Source organism: Bactrocera oleae, chromosome 5 (assembly GCF_042242935.1).
Source record: "Bactrocera oleae isolate idBacOlea1 chromosome 5, idBacOlea1, whole genome shotgun sequence".
NCBI classification, from domain to species: Eukaryota; Metazoa; Arthropoda; class Insecta; order Diptera; family Tephritidae; genus Bactrocera; species Bactrocera oleae.
In genome coordinates this window covers 69936092-69954023 of record NC_091539.1, presented here as the reverse complement: position 1 = coordinate 69954023, position 17932 = coordinate 69936092, and the positions used below count along the sequence as shown (strand labels likewise).

Below are 17932 nucleotides of genomic sequence, written 5' to 3'. Positions count from 1 at the left end.
TAATATTTGCGAGTGACACTTGTTTCCAAAAATAATCAGTATTGATTTCAAGGGGGTATTCTAGTAGTCTAATTTTAGGTAATTTTTAAAGTGTCTTAAAAAAAAAGGTAATAAATATTTTTAGAATCTATTTTATTATCAGTTATTTATTAATGTTACAAGAGTACAGAAAAAAATTAAAATTTTTAAAAACTGGCAGCTGATGAAGTGGGGGGTCTCAAAAAATTGGCACAAAAGTATACCCACGATTTCAACCCTCCTAGTCAACTGAAATGAAAAAAAACTAATTATCAATCTGTATGAACAAGCGAAAAATAAAAAAATATTTTTTGACAAAATGGCGTATGTTTGTTTTAAAAAATTATTTTTTGACAAAATGGCGTATGTTTGTAAAAAAAAATTTTTTTTTACATTTTTTTTATTATATATAATTAAATTTCTCGTATTTTTTAAAAATGGTAAAAATTGAATTTTGCGAATGACGTCAGTTCGCGTAAAGTCTTTTGTTCGATTAGCCAAACCAGTATGAAGGCGGTCAGAAAAATTTCTATATCTTCGAAAATAGTTTCAATTTTCAAAAATGCTCTTGTAGACATATTCCTAAATAGTTAAAATTGAAAATATTGAAAAAAACGGTTTTTTTGAAATTTTCCACTAGAATACCCCCTTAAGTAATATTATCTTTTCTATGAATGACTACCACTTATATTCAAATATGGTTCCAAGTTTTCATTGCTCGAACAAGGAAATGATTACTCTGAGATTTTCAAATTTAAGCTTCATTAATTATGTAAAAACTTACTTAAATTTTTTTAAATATTAGTGAAATAAATTCGGTTTTAAAAATAAAACCTTAAATAATATATTACTGATGTTAATATTCATATTCCAGCGCATTTTTTACTTCTACCATCTCATGTGATTACGATATTAATTACTGATTACAAATAATCGTAAATACGCACTCGTGTGTGTGTGTGTAGCCGAAAGGTCGTATGTGTGTTTGTTTGATTTGTGATGAAGTGAAATGTTTAAATTACCTGTTAATTGCCGAAGCCAGCCACAAAAGATGCCAATATAGAATCGAAAAGCAACAACAAAAATAGCAACAATATAATTTTGTTTATTGATAATCGCATCAACAGATCAAAAATTGATTTACACACTTATCTGCAGCACAAATAAGTGGCAAATAAATGATTAAAATCAAACGGCAAACAATGAAGCACGAATTGTTTTCAAGCATTGTAATTATGGCAGCAAACCGCACAAATGCAAAATAATAAACCGTTATTTATATTAACGTACATACATATATACATTTATACATAATGCATTAATTTATATATGTAAGTATGTGGTTGTGAATTTAATATTGAAAGGGCAGCAATTTAAGAAGTGAATGCTTGAATTTAAGCGAACTCAGCGTGTTGTTGTAACATTGCACTTACATGTGAGATAACTGTAGTTACGACAAGCGCATTAATATCATTTGCAGAAATTAATTATGTGCAGTATTTTCTAACATGAAACTGTATCTACATATCTAATTTGATGTTGTGGGTTTTAATGAAATTCTTCTAGAAAGCTGCTTTATAGACAATACGTCTCCAAGAAGTAGCAGAAGCACTTTAAGGCACTTAAACAAATTATTTTATAATTAATATGTGTTAAACATAATTTACACAGCAAGCTACCGCTCTCCCCACATTTAAACTTAAGTTTAAATTAGCTGAACTCCTCATTCATCTTTCATGTAGCAAAACGCCAGAAATTAAAAAGTACCGATTAAACAAGCTTCTTCGAAAAGGAAACATAAAATAATGTAAATTGGGTAAGTTTCTAACCTCAAGTAATCTTTTCGCAAAAACCATAGTCACACAATTGTAAAAATGGAGTTTCGATGAAAACCTGCTCCCTGTTCTTTGTTTTGACTGCTGCTTTGAAACTACGCCCGAATTCAACCGCGTAATTTTTGTCATTGTACCAATAGAATAATACTTTTGAAAAATGTACTTTACCTAAATCAAATAAAATTTAGAAACTCACGATATCCGATTTCTCAGTTATTCAAAATCCATGCTGAGCACTTGTCGCAATCTCTCTGTGATGAAGGATACAATGTAAGAAAATCGCAAAAATTTTAAATAGCAAACCTCGTATAGCTGGAATATTTGATTGTTCTAAAAGATATCTTAACAGTCTTCTATTTCATTCATCAATTTAAGTAAAAGATGATTATAGAAAACTTATAGAACTCTAAGGAAGTGAGTTCTACAATTTTTATTGTTTCTAATTTTCTATTTTATATATGATTAAAACCTAATTTGACCATTACTACGAACGAGCAAAAACTCGATATTTCTAGACAAGCTGTTTGCTTTATCTTCTCAACGCGTGTATTTAAGGCATCCTATGAAAAAATATTTAGTAGTTTTTCACCACATAAACTTTAAAGCAAAGCTTCTTGAAGTTGCTATTGTCGTTTGTATTCTACCCTTGGACCGTAACACGGATAATTAAGTCATATATTTATTTTATTTTTAGTACTGCATTCGCGTACATGCTCACACAATGCATACAGACATAAATATTTATGATATCTGTGGTTGTCATCGGCAGCGGCGAGCACTCTGCGACCCATTCACTGCTCGCTTCGCCCATTTATGCGCGTAATGCAATATTTATTATTTATAATGACACAAGTAAATGTTATCTAAGTGCGCGCATCCCGCTCGGCTACTATAATCCAAGCCGATAGCAATGGCTGCTGCAGCAACTACAAGCTCAACTTGTGGGGCAAGAACGGCAAGCGCATGGTGGAGGCGACCAAAACCGCAATGCTTAAAGTTTGCTAAGTTCAATATACATACAAGCAGCAACAACATCGGTGCATTTATATTCGCTGTTGTTGTTGTTGCTGTGAATGCTGCTGCTGCTGCGCCCATTAACGCTTATTGCCGACGCGCACAAAACGCCCCTCAGTTGCGGTAATTTGCACTCATCGCTGGCATAAATACCCCATCAAAGCATAGGTGGGCAACAGCGCAGCGAGAGGGGGGGTGCGTATAGGAGGCTTAAAGTGTGAACGCTAAAAGATTAAAAGTGTGGGGAGCGGCGCACGTCGAGTTCGGTGTGCGGTTGCATTGGGCGGTCAAAATGCATTTACAACATTTATGCAACACACCACAAACACTTCCAATCGCTTGCTGCATCAGTTGGGCCAGCGCCGTCCCACTCTTCTCGGCGCGCTAACTCATTCTCGACGGCTTGAATGGCTGATTGTATCGAAATTATTACGATGTGGTAATTTTATGAGCATACAAGGCGACGCAATGCGCGTTGCTGCCACACCAACAACACAACAACAGTCATAGTAATGAGCGTTCCGAAACAAAAGTGAACTGTGTGCCACAAATTGGATTTACTAAGATTTGCCTTATGACCGCATAAGCCAAGTCACCGACTGACCAACCGACCGGCCTACCGATTTGCTGCTCAACGCACCAGCGCTCGTAGCACTCCAGCAAATGTATGCAGCTGAAATGCATACTTTCAGTAGTATATTAAATATATATAAGCATAGGCGCTGCACCGGTTGCTTCTCCTGCTGAATTGTATGCAGATGGCAACATTCTGATAAGATACTCGGCCGGCGATATCGGCTTATGCTTACCTCCGCTCTGCGGTTGTGGCATGCAGCCTCAATCCAATTGCATTGGCAACTGCTTACGTAACCAGCGCTGGGATTCGTAAATTCCTAAGTTGGATTATAAATTGGTCATTGCGAAGGTTAAATGACGGTTTTAAGGTTATTAATGAAATCATATTATTATATATACATTTCGCACTGCCAACTGAGTGGTGCATGCACCGTACGAAGGGATTTACTTTGCTACACAGATGTAAGAAGAAAAACAAATGTGATTATTGCTGACTATCAGGCCAAAGGTTTTGCTATAAAAAGTGAAATAGATTTCAGCAGGATCCAATTCTTTCAAGTTCATGCTTTTCTAATTCCAAAGCTCGATACTTTTGAAGCAAAGTTTTATTCCTGTCCGTATAAGTAGTTGATATGAGCGAATTCTATATTTGAGCAACGGTCATGATCTTTAGTAAAGTAAAGATCTACAAAATTTAAGTAAACTAGAATAAAACTGGATTCCACAGTCTTGCCATTTTTTGGAGAGAGAACCCTTAGACGCTTAATATATCACCGCATTATAATTCAACTGGACTGACAACAAAACTAAATTTTCACGTATTTTAATACACATCTGTATTATCGCCTTCCAAATAGCCTCCAGAGCCAATATTTTATAAGTACGCCAACGCTTAATCCAATTTGCCATACCCTTATTATAAGCCTCGGCTGGGATGGGGCCTTCAGTGCCTTCAGTGAATTTAGTTTTTTTATTCGGTTTCGGCTCATTTTTGGAGCGCCATTCACTAGACTGTTGGAGAGTTTCGACGTCATATTCATAAACCCACGTTTCGTGATACGTAGCAATGCATTTAATGAATGTAGCGTTATCAGCCATTGATATGCTACATACCCTAAATATTAACCAAATAGTGATACAATGTACCAGCGATCCACCATGAAATATTCTGTACTACTGTTCCTTTACTTTTTTTGAAATTATCGTCATTAACAGAGGTTGATGGACGGCTCGCATGAAGCAAGTTTGCCATGACTCACGACCGGATTCAATTTGCTTAGATGTACGCGTAATTGAAAAACCTTACTTTATTAAAAAATATAAAATTTTTAGTGACGAGAACAAAGTTGAGTTTTTTTTTAAAGAATGCAAGTTAAATATCATAATCACCGCACATAACTATTTATAGTCTGAAGATCATCTCTAAAGAGAAATGTACGCTTGAAACTACGTGGTGTATGGCACGCTCGCTCTACAAGTATGTTATACCCAGCGCTACTAAACGATTGCGTACTTGGAGAAGTATGGTCATATTTCCATGTAGTAAAATTCACTTAATACCTCTCTTAAGCTACTTAACGTAAGCAAAGGTTAGGTTATAATGCGCAAGTTAAGGTGAGCTTAAGAGAGGCAATGTAGAACATAACTACTCGGGTTTGCCTGAATACATATTATATAGGTATATCATTTGCTATACTTACCATATGTGCTACAGGTTGGTGTAAGAGTAGTTTCTTCGACGTAGTACGGATGTTGTTAACTTGGAAGCTTGTTAGTGTGGTGTGAAACCTTTAGCAGTGTTGTTCGATACTGTTCTTGTGGTAAAATACCTAAGATGCTTGCAGCGTAACCAGTTTTGTATAAATTGTTATGGTTAACAATCTTGGTAACCGTTAATTTTAGTATGTTTCTGCATTCTAAATTTGTTTAGCTCAAATTGAATTATTTCAGCAACACCTTGCTCGCTGGTCCATTGCAGTTTAGCTACACAAATAGTGCTTGAAACTCCGTACAACATATTTTCTGCTGCTGCGCAATGTTTTTTCGTTGTTGTTGTTATGTTATACCATAAATTCATAACAGAGTACACATTAATTCAAATCTCGACCATCGACAGTTCATTTGATAGCCTCAAGCCATTGACGCTGATTATTATGATTATTGTTATTGCGCGTCATGGACACAGACTTACACTTACACATACACTACACTATATATCATATAAATATTGCAACCGACTAACAGCTCGGATGCTCAAGCACTTGGGTTGGCACAATGAGAAGGAAGTTGCATATACCATACAAAGTCACCAGCAAAATAGTAGCACTATATGTTTTTATAACTAAGTTATGTATTTACTGGCTACAGTTTACTTACACATATACATATATGTATGTAGTAAGTAGTTAGCGCAGTGAAAAACATCGACTAGGATATGCAGAATGTTTGCTACTTGTAGTTTGTGCGGATACGCAATGTGGCATGAACGAAGTTACACAACTCTAGCTGTCAGTTGGAGGACACCAATCGACGTTGGAATGGGGGCAGAACAAAAAAATATGTAAATATGTAAAAACTAAAATCTGTATTGTATGACTAGCGGCGGCGCTGCGCCAACAATTTCGCTGCATGTTATAATAATGAAGTAAGGAAGAAATTCATTACAAGGTAATTGAGCAGCGAAGTGTAGCCAGTGCTGCCGAGGGGTTTGGGTGCGCGCCACTCGGGTGATGACTAGCAAACTGGCGGATTGGTATATGGCGCAGCAGTGGGCGCTGCTGTTCTCCTGCTGGCGGCAGTAGCGCTAACCAACCAAAGACATTTGAGCGAAGGCTCCGCTGTGCGAGTGAAGGTCGTTGGAAAGCGGCTGAAAAGGCTACTTAGTTGAGCAGCATAGGTGTGTACAAGCAGCCTGGGTGGGGTGTTGGCTGTCGTTAATTTTTGCGCTGCATCCGCAGCTCACTATGCTTCAGCTAACTTTGTGCTCACAGCCGTTTTGTTGCGTTGTGGTAGCTGCCACATAGTTACTCTTGCAATACATATTCATTCACTTGGAAATCAACGGAAAGTTCCTAATTCATAATCGACAGCAGTAGCGGTGGCACAGTGTATTAATTATGGACAACAAAGCGAAGTTGAATTAGTGTTTGGTCATTGTTCTCTGCATAAGCAAAAGTTTTGAGCTTTTCTGCAAAAAAATATTTGAAAAACTTTATGCTCCCCAAGAGTTTTCAACTAGCAAATGTGTTTGCTTCTTCTAAACTTTTTTGCTAATTCTACATTAAGAAGATTATAATCATATTTTATTATACTCGTCTAAGGAATTATGGGTTTCTAGCCGAAAGTTCGTATTTTATGAAAATCTTCCAGTAAATGTCTTTTTTACTAATCATAAGTGTTACGAATGAAATTTCTGACAACTACTGACTTGGGTTTGTGGGAACGGTAGAGATTTCAGAAGAGTGTTGAGGCATGTTGTATCACAAAGCCTATAATTCTCTCGGTCTGTTGCAAGCCAAATTGATCACCTCGAAGGGTCGAACGGTATCAGATTCGCTCGGTTTTGTAGTGAACATACATTGAAATGTTGTATTTGTTTATTAATATTTTCTAAGGGAAAAAGAGCTACCCTAACAAAAAGGATCACCGTAGTAGCACCACAAGCAATTGTTCATTAACAAATTGACTACTAACTGACTTTTGTTATAGCGCTGTTGTAAGTGATTTAGTCTGCAAAGTTTTTTTGTCATTAGTGCTTTATCGCACAACAACACACACATGCACGCACACATCCGTACGCTCGCTGAGCTGGACCGCCAATAATTTGCTTATTGTGCCCAGCACCGAGAACATCCAACTTACACCGACACTCCAGCGATTCAATGTGTGGCACTGCGTTGCAAATTCAAGCACACACATTTCCAACAGATTTCAAGTTCGCCAATACAATACTTCCGCTTGTTATTACATGCATATATATGTATACATATCGGTATGTGTTATTCATATTCGCAGAATTCTTGTGGCCTCCACCACTGTGCTGCACGCTGTTGGCATTGCATTAGCCTCGCCAACTCCGACATTATCATCATCTCTATCAGCAGCAGCGCTGCCACTTGGATCGCACTGCCAGCTGCCTGCTGCCATTGCGTTGCGTCGTCTGCCTTTGGCTTTGCCATGGCCATAGCCATTACCGACTCATATAAATCATTCATCGAGTGGACCCCCAATTATTTGTCAATTTATGTCTCCTTCAAGGGCAGCAGACTATAAATAATTGTACTACCGGTGCTGGCTTTGCATTTATTTTATTGCTATTGTTGTCGTTATTGTTGTTGCTGGCTGAGATATCAGTGTTGTTAGAATACTACGAGCACAAGTATTGTTGCCACAGTTGTGTTGCGTTGTCGAGTTCTTCCTGTTGCTGCTTCAGTTTCCCTCAACATGCGCTAAATATAGTATACTCATATACATATATACATTTGCACATGTTTAAATCTACATAATTACATACATATATTTGCAACGTTATACTATACTACACACTTGGCTTGCTGATGCTACTACATATGATTATTAGGCTTGTACATGCGATTCTACGGACTTTGTAATGTATATATACAGTGATGCATACATACATATGCATTCTCATACGAGTACATGTGTTTCATATGTATGTGTGTTAAATGATTGTATCAGCATACTTGTAACCAGTCTTTTCCTTAGAATGCATCCTATGGTCAAAATCGATACTTCCTAACATGGAGATGAATTTGCAAACGTAGGCGTGCTACTAGATCTATTGCGAATTTCACTTATATATTCAATTTTATTATTATATGCATAAATATACAGTTAGGTAAGCTCAGATAAGGATAAAGTAAAAAGTCTCCAGAACCACATTCCCCATTTTGAAATTAAATAAATAGCGTATACAGACTTGGGCTGCAACAATGTTAAGTTTAGGAATAAAAATATGTAAATTCCAAAGTCTTTAAATAACCCGTAGAACCGAATCGAAAATGTAACATACATGGCAACACTTGATATAATCACGACACTTAAATTCCGTTTCAGCGAATTTTACTACTTAGACTTTTTCTAATAACTGTGTGCGATGCGGTGAATCATGTCATCAATATAATATGCTCACAGCTTAGACCTATATACATACAGGAACATTATTCAAAATTTTTGTCCAGAAATTGGAAAATAAAAAATATTTCCATAGCACTAAATAATTGCCAATTTAAGTGACATGGCAAGTAAAGCTTTCTTTCACTAAAAATTCTGCTGAAATTTCCATAGAGTTGCACAGCATTGGGGCAGATTGAAATTTCACCGCAGTGGATTAGGTCCTTGGACTACACTGACCAAATTGGTAGTTGTTGACGATATTTATTTTATAGGTACAGAGTTTACATTACCTTTCAGCATTCAAAAAGTTACGATAGTAAGATGACAAGTTAGTACGCGAAATAATTCGAAATCGAGTTTGAAAACTTGGCTGTGGGGTTGGCATGTGGCTTCATGTGTTCTTATAAATATCAACAAAAGACTAAGCTGCAAGACTTAATCAAGACGATCAGAAAAATACTTATATATATCAGCTTCCGTTTTACAGTAATTAGTGTGGCAGGGGTTTATTAAATTAAATTCAATTACCTTACTACATATAAAGTAAGGCGTCAATATCGTGGCTACGATTTCTTTGAGAAAATATCACTGAATAGCTAATATATTAAATCAATTTAAGGTTCAGTCTGCATATTCGTATTTGCCTAAAATGTCTGCTGAATTGAGATAGTCCGTGAAATTAGAAAGTACAATAAACGGTTTCTTAGTAAATTTTACATTACACTTTAACTTTTACCTCAAACAACCCGAATGTGGTTTAATAAAATCTTCAAGGCAAGTAGACGAAATTGTTGCGTTCCTCGCTTTGGCGCAAAATGTCAACAGAAATTAATAAGTCAGTCAGTCAGGCGCTGACCCACACAAATAACCCAAATAAAGGAAAGAATGTAGGCAACAATTCTTATACAGTTTATATAATATACGAGTATAGCAACAACCCAGTTAGAAGAAGAGTCAGCAGAAGCAGAATACCGTGAAATGCCAACGCTTTGACAGTTGAAGTGGAATATTGTTGGTTTCTTTGAAAGAGGTGCTTAATGTAATATGACATGAGAATATTACACAGCTGTCAGCGACACCACTACACTCACACACACACACAAGCACATCAGCAAATATCTAGCAACATTTTTGTATATAGACTGTGTAGTTTTGTTTGCAAACGCCTGACCACTTTGGAGAAAATGTGTTTATTAATAAAGATAAAAGAGAAGGAGGAGGAGGAGGAGTAGGTGGCGAGAGCTCATATAGACAGCTGGCACATGCTGGCAAATATCACGACGAGTCGACTAAATGCCGAGGGTCGGAGCAAGAAATTCAATAGCAAGTGTTGCTTGGTAGCTTTCACTGTTTGTTTGCCAAGCGACAGGCGCTTTGACGCCTAAAAAGCTGCTAAAAGCAACAGGCTAGAGAGCTGACTAGGCGTTGATAGTGGCGCTGACATGTAACAGATTCTCCAAGTAATCGATACCAGCGTTCGCACCCAAAATCAAACAGCCACTCGACGGAGACTCTATTTATTGGACTAAACGAAAGTGGTCACTCGACAGCCCGCATGCGGTGAGGATGAGGGGAAACGCAAGGCAAAAGGAAAACCGCAAATTATATGGCGTTTTGTGTAGTTTGTTGACTTTGTCGCTTATGTAATCACTCGAAATTGTTATTTTGTTATTTCAAAGGGAGAATATGTACACACTTTGGCTGCGGAAATTGTAGCGGATGCAATTTTTGCGATTGTCAACCGGACGAAAGGTAAACAAATCACGATTTTGTTATTGAATAAATAATTGTCGATCAAACAAATGCAAATGAATTGGTAAACACCGTTATTTTTTGTTATTTTTTATTGCATGTAAATGTATGTATGTTAATAAATAATTTATTAGATAAAATTGCGCTTAATGCTTTTATACGCTCGCAACATGTTGCTACAGAGTATAATTATTTTGTTCACCTAACGGTTGTTTGTATCACCTAAAACTAGATTAGTTATATAACTAGTTAGATATAGAGTTATATATATATTTATAAATGATCAGGATGAAGAGACGAGTTGAAATTCGGGTGACTGTCTGTCCGTTCGTCCATCCGTCCGTCCATCTGTGCAAGCTGTAACTTGAGTAAAAATTGAGATATCTTTATGAAACTTAGTACACATGTTTCTTGCTGCCGTAAGGCGTTTCGTATTGCAGATGGGCGTAATCAGACCACTGCCACGCCCACAAAAGACTATTAATGAAAAACTAATAAATAAATATAACTAAGCTCCATAATAAGATACAAGACTGTTATTTGGTATACAGGATCACGTTAGGGGGGGCAACTGCAGTTAAAATTTTTGTTTTTAATTGGATCAATATTTCCTTTAATATAAAATTTTTCCAACACCTGAGGCAATATCCCGAGCTTTGATCCTTTTAAGTTGCGCGAGTATAAAATGTTCGGTTTGACCCGAATTTAGAACTTCCTTACTTGTTTATCTTTTAAAAATTAACAAAAAATAATTAATGAAAAACCAATATTATTTTAATATATTTTAATATGCGTGTAACAGTCTAAAAATGTGGATACATCAAATTAAATTTGCTTCATGCTTTAAATTATCGAAATTTTATTAACGATTGCGGAAACCACTGCTGTGCTGCTGACTACCAAAACCCAAATGAGCTCAAAAACAGCAATAATCAGAAAATATAATGTCACAAAATGTCTACTAGATATTTCATAATATTATATTTCAAGGAAAGTGTCGATGCTGATTGTGGCAGCACAGCACACATTAGCGTATTTGCAGCGGCTTTCCCAACACTCCCTGAAAATTAACGGAATTTTCAATATTCTACACCATTATTGAAAAAAAAAATAATATTAAAACTCTTATTTGTTATTGTTGTTGCTGCGCACTCATTATGCCTTTCGACGCTTGTGTATAGAATTTTTAATTATGTATGTTCCACCTTGCGCAAACTCTTCACTTGCAACACACCGCTCGCACTGCCATTGCCTGGCTGTCAGACTGTTTTTGACTGCCAAACTGTCGAGTGCGTAATTTCGCCAGCGTGTCGCGTAAAAATTGTGCATCAAATTAAATTTTAAAATATTGATTTTCTCCTGCCCACAATTACCACGCCCACCGCGCGCACAGCCAATATCGGCAATTGCGCCGACCGTTAAAGTGCAATCTGCGTTAATTGTGACATTATTTAGTTGTTGTCGGTTGGCCGAGTGTTGGCGAAAATTAAAATCACGCTGCCCTGCAACGCATGCGACACGCGCTCGCCGGCTATGCCCCACCGGCGTCGCTTGGCGTGTCAGCGCGATTCGTGTGTGTCGGTCAGCGTTTGTTGTTTTCACTTAAATGCCATCAATATTGGCAAACAACACACGGCTTAATCAAATGTAAATTGGAAAATTGCGGTTTTTACTATAATTTAATATGGTAAATGTGTTGGTGCACTGGTTGAACGCACAGATCGAAGGAGGGGCGCTGCGCAGTGGGCGGTGTGCGTAAAAAATTAATTTCAACTTATACATACATAGGTGTATGCAAATGAGAAAATATATGCTTGTACTAGCGTAGCCTTTTATTTATATAAATTATTTACATATCATTTAATGCTGTCAATTCGGTGCAACCGTGTACCGCTCCCTCACTAAGTTATTAAAGGTGATTTTCTATTTCAAATAAATTCTCTAAATTTTTAACATTTTACTTTTCATTATTTAAGCTTTTGCATTTTCATATTTAAGTGGACTCTGCTGGAAATTATTTTCATCAAAAAAAGTGATGTGATACTCTAAGAACAACGAAATATTTTTGAACTGAAATAGTACATGCAATTCATTTAAAAGCTCTTAAATATCAGCAAATAATATGAAAATAATGCCATTATATGCAAACACTTGATTCCGATTGTTCAGTTTGTATGACAGCTATATGCTATAGTGGTCCGATATCGGCCGTTCCGAAAAATCAGCAGCTTCTTAGTAAGAAAAGGACATGTGCAAAATTTCAGGTCGATATCTCTAAAACAGAGAGACTAGTTTGCGTATATATAGACGGACAGGCGGAAAGACAGACGGACATGGCTACATCGACCAAGCTGGTCAAGCTGATCATTTGTATATTACATATACTTTATAGGGTCTCTGACGTTTCTTTTTGGGTGTTGCAAACATTGTGGCAAACTTAATATACCCCGTTCAGGGTATAATAAAATATCAGGTCGAATTCAATATGAAAGCATATCTAAAGACTTCGTTAAAGTATAATAACATCTTGCTATTCTATCTCTAATTTATTTACCTAAAAGCAAAACAACGTATCACCACAAAATTCGGAAATAAGTTGTTTATGGATTACGGTTCACTAGATCGTATTACATATGTATATGTACAAAATTTCAAGCTACTGCTCTCAGTTATAACCAAAACTAAAATTTTGTTTCAATATACGTAATTTCCTTCTACTGTAAACTTATGAAAAATGAGGTTAGGTTGTTTTGACTTTTTCGATTCGCCACTATGATAGTTCTAAGGATGTTTGTTTGTGCGTTTAGCATTATCTGACTAGAAGTCATTACGTTAAAGTTTGGGCTATTTTGCAACTAAATCTCACTTATACTTGTAAAGATCATAAAAAATCAGTATTTTTCATGTCTCGTCTTTTAGCTTTTAGCAAAATTAATATATCAATATTTTCAAGCTATTAGATCTCTTCATTAGAGTTATTAATTCAGCAGTACTTTGTTGCCAAATATATCACTACGAATATTTTTAATCACGGTGTTTAGTATATTTTAGTATATATTATTAAAAAATAGTGTGTCATTCACTTTAATATTTTTGCATTCACTTTTACTAATGAAAGAAAAGATCATAATTTTTGAACACATCCACAGCTTTAGAAACCAATATTTTCTAATTAAAACTATTAGTAGAAAATATCATTTAATTTCAGTGCTTTGGAGCACACACTATATTTATCTGAAAATCCACTGAAGTAAATATTCAAAGGTGCATCCTTTCATTATCCTTCACTGCACCACAGTAGTTGTAGTAGCTCGTTTATCTGACGGAGTTGTGCGCGTGTTGGCAACTGTTGTAGGTGTTGCAAGCTTTGAAAGGCTTTCACTCAGCTTTGTGGCACATTGAGGCACTTCACAACATATTCATTCATTCTCGCCATCATTTATTTATTCATTCAATCGTTCATTGACTCGCTCAAGCCAGTTGCGCGCTTCGCCTGTTGTCTGAAGCCATATTATAATAGTTTTCCCACACATACACATGCACATCCTGGCACACGAATCGTTTATGCTGTATGTTTGTACGTGTTAGTGTGTGTGTGCCTTAATATGTACTTATCTACTTTCATGTAATACTTCCATTCAACGCATTTTCCTTTTCAACTTGTGAAAACACGATATGGCATGCAACACAAAATATTTAACAGCAAAAATCTTAATGAGTGACACGCTCAAAAGCTTCAACATAAATCGCATTTAATGCGAATGATCAGTCAGAGATACGCTCGTGGGTGCGAGTGCTTCCCATACATATGCACACAGCTATGTACGTGTGTGTGCGTGTGTTGGCATGTGTTGCACGTATTTTTCAACTATAATTAAAACTTAACGTCGGAAGCGGAAATGTTAGTATTGCATTTAAAATATATATAATATAAGCAAACAAGCGCGGCAAATAGAACACCGGGTGCATAGATCTCTTACCCAGCAGTGTTTTGGCTTGGTAATTTATATAACGAGTGCAGCACTTCAGCAGTTCACAGCTTCATAAATGTCATAAGGACCGAGTATTAAACTATTTGTGGCAACTAACAGGGTTTTATAACCGATATTTAGCAGCCTCTGCTTACGTCAGTATCCATACCGGCGAGGGGTTGAGTAGTTTTTCCATCGTTAGATAGTGGTAACGCCAAACCGTAATTAGAGATTTCACCAACAGGCTTTAGAAGGCGAGATCTATATATTTTTAAGTAACAACAAGTCACGAGTATATAGTAGCGAAGTATTAAGCTCTCAAATACTTTCACTATCTTCAGAATTCTTGTGAAGGACCGGAGCCTTATGCTCATCCATATGCTCATTTTCGAGACGATACTTAATAGAGCGCGTAGTTGCTGCTACGTGGCTTACAGAGAGCTCTCAAATATCTAGAAAATACAAAGCTCAGGATTACATAAACGCAAGGGTTTCATACTGACCTAAAGATATACCATATATCATAATCATTCCACTTTGGAAAGCAGCACTGGGTTATGACCCTTAGTACTCATGTGCGTGTGTGCGCATCCCTTTAAAAAGCAAACAAAGGGCTACACCATATCATTCGGAAAGAGATGTGTATGAAAAATGATATCATTAAAATTAATTAAAGTTTAATTGAAAAGCACTTGTTGTGGTTTTCCTTTTACATTCGGCGCATTGGGGATTTGGCGGTATTCACTCGGAAGTAGAAGTGAAAATGCAGAAAAGCTAACAAAGCTGGCAGCAGCTTTTCACACGCCACAACACCACCACACCTACACGCAACAAACGAAAGGCAGTTGCCTGAACACAAGTAACTCATTGTTGTTGTTGCGTAATACCAGCCGTTGCCATATTAATTGCAGTTGCTCAGCGTCTGTTCGTCTTTCCACATGTGATTTCAATAAATCAATCAAACCGAAATTACGCAGAAAAAAGGTGTTCGCGAATATTTACTGATTCCACCAAAAAGCGGCGAGCAAAAAATTATAATGATCACACGATATCAATGATGCCGCATTCCCCGCTTGTGGCATACACTTTGCCGCGCTGCAGCAGCCAAAAATTCATTATTAATAATGACATTTGCGACGTGCTACGCATACGAGAGGACAACGAAATCGCCAATGACAGAGGAGCCAACAACCGCGACCATCTATCGTCATAGCGTTTGTGTGTGTGTTTGTTTGTGTATAAATTTATAATTTACCGTCTTTCAAAACTCGCAAGAATATCATTGTCCGCGTGCAACATATTATTTTTTTGTGTTGCCACATATCAACTGTGCACTCATAACAACGCACGCTTGACAGATGCAGCAAAATGCGCCAAAAATTTCGCAAGATAAAATGATATGAAATATTTCCGACAATATTGCGAAAATTGCAAGCGGCGCAAACAGCAGTTACTGCGTAAAAAAAATTCAGTTCCAAAAAAGTGCGAATGACAAATCATGCTGCATTGTTGCAACATGTAGCAACATGCTTTCGGACATTTTATCATAATTGCTTGAGAGGGTTTCTTGTTGGCACAAAATTAATGAACTCATTAAAAAACAGTGCTTTTTTGGAGTACGTTGCTGGATCGATTACACTGCTGCCGCAACATGATTTCGATGATGGCAGTTATTCAGTGGCGATAACACACATAATGGAGTTCTAAAATTTGTTATTGAATATTAGTGAGAATTCCTCGAAAAAAATATAAAAATTAATTCAATTACTTAAAAAGTTAGCGGAGGCAAAAGGCTTAAAAATCCTTTAAAGAATAATGTTTCCTGATAATTCTTTTTTGTTATCGCTAACTTGGTTTGTTTGTTTTTATCATAATAAAAAAGCAATTTACAAATTTGAAATCGACTCCAAAAGACTTGTAGATTTCATGACAATATTTTCCATACAGCAATATACTCAGAGGAGCTTAATTTCTCGCTGAGCCTTGTTTGCTTTCCAAAAATGAATTTTGACCGCATCACGATGCTCGTAAAACATTTCCTTCTGGGTGTTACAAGCTTCATGGCAAACTTAATATACGTTGTTCAGGGTGAAACAAGGAACAATATAAGCCTACTAGAAATAGCCGCCATTGAAATTGCTTATGTTTTACCTGTTCCGAATAACGCGGTCCTCTTAAAGACGTTTGAACTTAAATAAGTGACTAACCGATCAAGCACCAGTTCCTAACAAACAAGATCAAATTTGATCTAGTTTATCTAAGACAGCTATGTTATGGAGCGAGAAGCTGAGGAAGTTTTGGTACAAATTGGTGGGATATTACTGACCTGAATAATAATAACACAAGCACCTTGAAAAGTAGGGGAATATGAGGAGTAAAGCGAAGGTTTAAGGGTGTAAAATTTAACAAAGGATTAGGCGCCGATTATTAAGGGTTCAATATAAAAGTAAATATACAAATTTTAGTTGCATCGGTAATTCTTAACATTCTAAGCTTCTAAACTTACTAATTGTAGATTTGGCTTTTGTGGTATCTTTTTTTATGGAGAGAGCAGTGCGCGATTACTTTGTGGTGATCAAACATAACCCAAAGAAATGCTGGTGTAGCACAAGCAGCTAAGCGACAATAGCAGAAAATGAGGACTGGGGCATCCAATAAAAACACTGATTGCTGTTTATGTGGCTGCGCCTCTTTTATTCTCCATATTTTTTTTGCGATGCATTTCAGGCTTCAATCAGCTGCTTTCTGATTGCAACCAGCGCACCAATTGTTGCGGCAATAAAGCAAGATTTTTTAATTGGCATAATTTGTTTGTGCGCGATTTCGCTTTGTGTCCTTCGCATTGTGCCTTGTCACTGTTTGTGTATGCAGTGTTGTTGCTGTTGTTGCACTTAAACTTAAGTGCTCGTTATACACTTGTATGTCATTGTTGTTACCTGCCTGCATTGTTTTCAATGTCGCCGTCGCAGTCTCTACGCGAACGCTTTTTAGCGGAGGCAAAGGCCACACCCGAGTGTGCCTACGCACTTCCTTTGGCGCAGGCGACGCATGCATGTGTGGCGCGTTTGCCAGTTGGTTGGAGGTCCATGCGGCGTAAGTGCATTTGTGCTGCATGCGAAATCAAAGCGCCGCCATTTACCGCATTTATGTGCACATTGCCGCCATGGCAGCGCTTGTTGATTTGTTGCATGCCACATTGTTCACACATATGCGTATTTGCATGTTTTGTCTACGTTTGTTGCATACACAGCGCGACATTTCCCATATTGTTGTGCTGTTTGTCACCGCTGCCTTAGCAAGCCTGTTGGTGACATTCTATTTGCCACACACACACATACATATGTACGTCGCACACGTTCCCCTATTCAACAGACATTTGAGTTTATTAAAAATCAGCCACGCATAAAATCCTTTAGATATTTGTATTGCCTTGCTTTCCTCGTGTTCGTTTTGTATGCACCCTTGCTTATTGCCAACAGCCGGGTGTTGCACGCAAACCAGCTATCAACATTTATTCGCTTCCTTGAACAGTACTTCACATAATTCATTTCGTAATCATATAAAATGCAGATATGCAGTTACGTGCAACATCGTATATGCCACAAGCTACAGTGCTGTGGGTGGCAGCAT

The 17932-nt window shown here is 37.0% G+C and overlaps 1 protein-coding gene across 1 annotated transcript in view; it reads right to left on the bottom strand.

Moving 5' to 3' along the window:
• Positions 1 to 17510, bottom strand: part of LOC138857525 (uncharacterized) — a 91883-nt gene extending 74373 nt beyond the window's left edge. The window contains exon 1 of the mRNA XM_070110315.1: positions 17330 to 17510. Coding sequence (XP_069966416.1) covers positions 17330 to 17510 — 181 coding nt within the window. The remainder of the gene's footprint in view (positions 1 to 17329) is intronic.
• Between the last annotated feature and the right edge of the window lie 422 nt (positions 17511 to 17932).